Here is a 6,406-nt window from a genome sequence, read left to right as displayed (position 1 = left end):
ACTCTCTACCTCCTGGTTGTTTCGACTGGGGGATTTCGGGATCCGTGAGCAGCGGAGAATCGGTCGGATCGGTTTGCTGGCTCACGGTGGAATCTGAAAACCTAGCAATATTGCTCGGTTTATATACGCCCGCGGTGGCGTGTCGGCGTAGCGGGGGTATACGCGACGGCAATCGCGCGCGCCGGGATGGAGCGGTGGAGCGTTCGGGAAGTACGGCGCCCCGACGCCGCGATTGCGTTCGGTGGCTCTCGGCCGTTTTCGGCACCGCTCGGCGCTCCGAGTCGGTTGCCGCGCTAAGTCCGTTTGCGGACTGATACGCGAAATGGATAGTTTAAAAAAGGACACACCGTGCCTTATCTCGCCCGGCGGGTGTTCGGCCGGGCGGCATCCGGCTGATGCTCGCCGGGAATGATGCATTTCGGGGCGCATCGTTACATCACCCCCCTCCTCTTAGAGCGCGAATTCGGCGCTTCAGGTCCGGGCCCTCGGTTTTGCCGGTAATTTCCGAATCTTCCGGACGGTCCCCTCGTGGTTGAAGCGGACATGCCATCGGTAGCCCCTCTCCGTGGTTTTCCACTCCCGTGTGTTGTGGACGGCTCCATGGGGTACCAAGATGACGTGGCCCGGCTCCACAAGCACAGGGATCTTCGGGGTTTCCCGCGGGCCTACGGGCCGGAGTGCCTGCGTCTCGGCGGCTGGTGGTGCGGCAGGCGGTGCGGCCGGTAGCGCGGCCGGTGGTTCCGCCGGTGGTATGGCCGGTGGTGCGATCGGCGGTGGCGTCGGCTTGGCGGCGATTGTCTTGCGCGCCAAGTATGTTGCTGCCGTGATGCGGCGGGCCGGCCTCGGTGGTGGCGGGGTCGTCAGCCACTCCATTTTTTGTCGGTGCTGGTGGTCCGACCTCTGGACCATGCATCCGACCGTTGGCACGTTTTTACGTGGCGGCGGAGCTGCTGCGGGTCTTGGGGCCTCGGCGGCGGCGGCAGCGGAGGCGGCGGATCCCGTGTTGAACAGCTTCGTCCAGGTCGTGCCGAAATCCGGGCAGGCCGGGTCGTAAACGACGGGCTCGGCGAGGAGTTCCTCGATCTCCTCGAGGATGCTTTTCTCGGTCGTGGCTGTCTCCATCTCGGGAAATTTGACTCGAGTGTGTCTTTTGACTTCGGGGCTCGTTTATATAGCCGACTTTTTGTTTATTTAGCGGGTGTCCGGGAGGGGATATAGGGCAATGTTTAATATTCGCTGTTGTCCTCGGTGTCGTTGTCGGGGTCGCTGGTGTTTTCGGCGTCGGTTTCGTTGTCGCTCTCGCTGTTTGTTTCGGCGTTTTCGTCCCCGGTCTCGTCGCCTGGAGGGGGGGTTTCCGGCGCGGCTTTCAAGTCTTGTACGTGGATATGTCGGATCCACTTGCCGCTCTTATCGCGCAGGTCCACAATTACGGGGGATACTATACGTCGCACCTCGAGGAGGCCTCTGAATTTCGGCGCGAGTTTTGCGTTGAATGCTGCGGCTTTATTGGAGAGTGGGTACTCACGCTTCCATACCCAGTCTCCAATTTTTGGTGTCCACGCTCGTCGTCGGAGATTATAATACTTCTGTTGTCGCTGGAACGCGTGTGCGAGATGTATTCTCGCGAGTTCGAAGGCCTCCTCGAGATGTCGGCGCTTTTCGTCGGGCGGCGGTGCGGCGGTTTTTGGTGCGGCGTCTTGATTGAGAGGGGATACCGGCTCGCAACCGTAGACAAGATATGCAGGGGTGTATCCGGTTGCCTCGTGCCGCGCCGTATTGTACGCGAATTGCAACTCCGGTATTCGCTCGTCCCAATTTCGATGATTCTGGTCCACATATTGGGATACCATTGTCTTTACTACGCGGTTCGTTCGTTCTACCGGGTTGCAATGTGGCGCGTGCACGGGCGTATATGCATGCCGCACGTGATGTGCGGCTAGCATTTTTTCAAGTTTCGCGGACCGGAGCTGCGTCCCATTATCTGACAGGATTACCTCGGGGCATCCGTGTCGGTACAGTATCGCTTCGGCAATGTTCGTCGTGACGGCGGGCGCGGTGGCGCGGCGTAAGGGACGCATCTCCAGCCATTTTGAAAAACGGTCCTGCATGGTCAGGAGCCATGTATGCCCTCCCTTTGAGCGCGGCAGCGGCCCTATTAAGTCTAACGTGACTTGTTGCCAGGGGCGGACGACGGAAGTGGCGTGTAGCGTGCCGGCTGGTCGTGTTTGCGCGACTTTATGCTTTAAGCATTTTGAGCAGTTTCGGACGTACTGCGCTATTTCCCGAAACATGCCGGGCCAATAATAGTATTGCGCGATCCGAGCGATTGTTTTCGCGATCCCGAGATGTCCAGCCGTGGGGGCGTCGTGATTCTGGTATAGGATTTCGGGGCGGTGGTCTTTGGCTACGCACTCTTTCCATTGCTCGTCGGCGGGTGTTTCTTTAAAATCGAGACTGTGGAGGACGTGACGGAGTAGTTTTCCCTCCTTTATTTTGTAGTCCGGATATTCGCGCGGGGCGTGTTGTACGGCGCGCAACGTGCGGCGATACCAAGGGCAGCGGGGCGGGGGGGTAACGGCGGCTGTCGTGGGCTGGCGAGATAGCGCGTCTGCCACCCGGTTAAGGGCTCCCTTCCTGTAGCGGATCTCTAGGTCGTATTGCTGGAGCTCGAATGCCCACCGGCCCAGTCTCCCGGTGGGTGCGTCGAGTTTCTGCAACCACCGGAGCGACTGGTGGTCCGTGAGAACGGTGAATGGGTACCCCTCGAGATATTCCCGCATGCGGCGGATTCCCCATATTACGGCTAGGCATTCGAGCTCGGTCGCGCTGTAGTTTCGTTCGGCCTGATTGAGAGTTCGGCTTGCGTATGCGATGACTCGTTCGCCCTCCGGGAAATTTTGCGTTAGTACGGCCCCTACTCCGGTTGTGCTGGCGTCGGTTTGCAGGACAAAACGACGCGTGAAATTCGGACAAGCGAGAACCGGCGCGGTGGTCAGGGTTGTCTTTAATTGTTCGAATGCGTTTTCTTCCTCGGGCCCCCATGCCCACCAGGCGTGTTTGCGGGTTAACGCGGTGAGGGGCGCGGCGACGGTCGCGAAGTCCTGTATAAATCGCCGGTACCAGGAGGCGACGCCTAGAAATTGTCGGATTTACTTTACGGTTTGTGGCCGCGATTACTTTGACTTTCTCGGGGTCGGTCCGTATCCCTTCTCGGTCAACGATATGCCCTAGGTATTGTAGTCGGTCTACGCAGAATCGGCACTTGGCCGGATTAAGCTTTAAGTTTGCGTCGCGAAGCCGTCGGAAGACTTCCCGTAGGATTCGGAGATGTTCTTTGAATGTCGCGCTAATTATTATGATGTCGTCGAGGTATACGAACACGTGGGGTTCTAATTCGGGTCCGAGCACGGAGTCTAGAAGTCGTTGGAACGTGGCGGGGGCGGAGTGCAGGCCGAACGGCATTACTTTGAAATGGAAGAGCCCCTTCCCGGGTACCGTAAATGCGGTGATGGGTCGACTGGACGGCGTGAGCGGTATCTGCCAGTAACCGCTCTTCAGATCGAGCGTGGTAAGGTATTTCGCGCCGCGTAATTTATCGAGGGTGGCGGTAATCTGGGGCAGTGGGTAGGCGTCGGGTTCGGTCGCGTCGTTGACCCTCCGGAAATCTATACAAAATCGGTAGCTGCCGTCCTTTTTTCGAACCACGGCTACGGGAGAGCTCCAGGCGCTGTGGGAGCGTTCGATTACCCCGTCTCGCTCTATTTTCTCGACTTCGCTGTCGATAACGACCTGCATGGCCGGGTTACGGGGCCGGTATCTTTGTTTGATCGGACTGGCGGTCGGTTTCAGGTGGATCTCGTGCGCCGTGCGGTCGGTGGGCCCGCGGAGGGTTTCGAAAAGCGGTAATTCTTGCTCGAGGAATTTTCGTAACCGTATTTCCTCGGTCTGTGTGCGTGGTGCAATCCCTTCGGTCGCGGCCGTCCCGGGGGTGGTTTGCGGCGTTATCGGTTTGGCTGGCGCGGGTACTGCGAGACCGATTTTTGCCCAAAAATCTACTCCGAGGAGTACTGCGCTCGCTAGGTTCGGCATGATTGAAAAGTCATGCCAGATCGTGCGTCTCGTGGTTTGGACGGGTAGCCGGACGCGGCCGGGGAGAACGATGCGGTGGCCGTTGCACCTCCTCTTCGTCGGGGACGATCGCGAAGCCTAGATTTTGCGCGAGTCGTGCGGTGTCCTCGTTTATAAATGAGATTTCGGATCCTGTATCGAGTAGCGCCATAAGTGGTTTCCCGTTTACCTGGATGTCGAGGTGCGGCCGCGGAAAAAATTTTACGTCGAGGACCGGGGGGCGGCCGGGGTTTCCGCGGTTCCGGCGTCGTTTCCCGGCGGGGGATGGCAGTCCTTTGTGAGAACTCCGTCCTTGCCGCACTGAGAGCAGAATTTCCGCGCGGGTCGACGGCAATCGAATCGGGTGTGTCCACGTTGTTTGCACTTCCAGCAGCATTCTCGTCGGTTGTACGCGGCGGCGGCGATTGGCGTTTCGGCGGGATCGGCTTTCGTGGGAGCGCGTTTCTTTCGATTTTGCTGAAGCCTTTCGTATTCGCTGGCTCGCTGCTGGAGGTCGCGAGGGCTATTAACGTCGCCTCGCCAGATGCGGCTCTGGTAGTCGGGGTGCAAATTTTCGTATAATTGCTCGACCTGCTCCTCGGTGGAGTATCCCCCTGCCCATCGCATGAGCGTGAGTAAGTGTGTCGCGTATTTCATGTAGGCCTCCCCGTCCCGCTGCGTACGGTCGCGGATCTCGTTAACGAGCTGTAATCGGTACCGGCGCGGTAGGAATGTTTCCTTAAAGTCCGCGATAAAGTCGTGCCAATCGAACCATCCGTCGCGGTTGTTACGGTACCAGAGGAGCGCGTCTCCTCGCAGGAGTTCGGGCAATCCGCGGAGCCAGTGTTCGTCCGAGAATTCGTACGCGGCGCGAAGTTCGTCGATGCGCTCGAGAAACGCCCAGGAATCCTTTCCCTCAAAGTGTAGTCCCCATTTTCGCATTTGGTCCATGATCTGGGTGGTGGGGGGTACGGGGGGCGCCGGGCGGTCGGCCGGAATTATGGTCACCGGTGATGTCGCGGCAGGCACGGTCAGTGTCAGAAGCGGCGGGGGGTCGTTCTCTAACGCGGTTTTCTGGAACATCTCGGGATGGGCGTCGATAAATTGGCTTAATCGGTTGCGGAGCTCTTCGAGCGTGCCCTCGGTGTCGAGCCCGAGGGTCTGGAGTTCGCTTACTAGCTCGGCTTTGGACAGCCGATAATAATACGCCTTCATTTTACCCGCGTCTTGTGCCTGAGCCTTTCGGTCGGGTCCCTGTTCGGGCGCCATAAAACAACCTAGCTTCCGAAGCGCGGAGTTAGCTCGCGGCTGGTCAGAGTTCGGAGTAGGCGCGGAGGAAGACACAAGACTCGGTTAAAATATAATACAACAAAATAAAGTATTTATTCAATTACGCGTGAATACATGGAGACGCTCGCGGGAGCGGTGCATATGTACAAAAGATCGCGGTCGCTGCTACGATAGCGACAGATTACAGTGATCGCGGAGTCGATGGCTACGTGTGATAGATCGCGGGCGCGGTTTATAATGGCGGTGTAATGCAGATAGCGCGGAGTCGCTAAATACGTGTAATAGGTCGCGGACGCGGTTACAATATAGATATCACGGAGCGTGCGGACGCCTGGTGAAGCGATGATTTACGGAGATCGCGGAGTTTCGCGGATCGGCGGGCGTGCGGGCTCGCAGAGGTATTTCGGCGCGGTAGCGCAGGTTTGGATAACGGCGGCAGTGAGCGCATAATGCGCTGGATCGCTATGGGACGTGATATCGAGCGGCTAAGACCCTTAGCGGAGATAGAGAAGTACTCTCTATTTCCTGGCGCATCGATTCGTGTAGGCGGGAGGCGGCACCGGGTGGCCAAGACCCTTGGCGAGTAAGAGAAGAACTCTCTTACCCTGGTTCACTCCGGTGTCACAGGTGTTCGAAATATGTATAATGGAAATTCGAGTCAACCGTCTAGATTCTTTACTCGGCAGAGGCCGAGAATACTCTCTACCTCCTGGTTGTTTCGACTGGGGGATTTCGGGATCCGTGAGCAGCGGAGAATCGGTCGGATCGGTTTGCTGGCTCACGGTGGAATCTGAAAACCTAGCAATATTGCTCGGTTTATATACGCCCGCGGTGGCGTGTCGGCGTAGCGGGGGTATACGCGACGGCAATCGCGCGCGCCGGGATGGAGCGGTGGAGCGTTCGGGAAGTACGGCGCCCCGACGCCGCGATTGCGTTCGGTGGCTCTCGGCCGTTTTCGGCACCGCTCGGCGCTCCGAGTCGGTTGCCGCGCTAAGTCCGTTTGCGGACT

General features: G+C 58.4%; 2 protein-coding genes across 2 annotated transcripts; both read right to left on the bottom strand.

The window, feature by feature from the left end:
- Nucleotides 1–471: 471 nt before the first annotated feature.
- Nucleotides 472–1,122, bottom strand: LOC112452004 (atherin-like). Its single transcript, XM_025011986.1, has one exon. The coding sequence runs from the start codon at nt 1,120–1,122 to the stop codon at nt 472–474; it is 651 nt and encodes a 216-aa protein (XP_024867754.1).
- A 104-nt stretch (nt 1,123–1,226) lies between these two features.
- LOC112452003 lies at nt 1,227–1,850 on the bottom strand. Its single transcript, XM_025011985.1, has one exon. The coding sequence runs from the start codon at nt 1,848–1,850 to the stop codon at nt 1,227–1,229; it is 624 nt and encodes a 207-aa protein (XP_024867753.1).
- Between the last annotated feature and the right edge of the window lie 4,556 nt (nt 1,851–6,406).

The sequence above is a fragment of the Temnothorax curvispinosus genome, unplaced genomic scaffold, assembly GCF_003070985.1.
Source record: "Temnothorax curvispinosus isolate PA1 unplaced genomic scaffold, ASM307098v1 QBEX01002854.1, whole genome shotgun sequence".
NCBI classification, from domain to species: Eukaryota; Metazoa; Arthropoda; class Insecta; order Hymenoptera; family Formicidae; genus Temnothorax; species Temnothorax curvispinosus.
The sequence above is the reverse complement of the archived record's forward strand: the minus strand, read 5'-3'. Positions and strand labels throughout refer to the sequence as shown.

What these genes read in the sequence shown, in the direction of transcription:
- LOC112452004 (XM_025011986.1), bottom strand. Translation starts at nt 1,122, where the DNA reads ATGGAGACAGCCACGACCGAGAAAAGCATCCTCGAGGAGATCGAGGAA.
- LOC112452003 (XM_025011985.1), bottom strand. Translation starts at nt 1,850, where the DNA reads ATGGTATCCCAATATGTGGACCAGAATCATCGAAATTGGGACGAGCGA.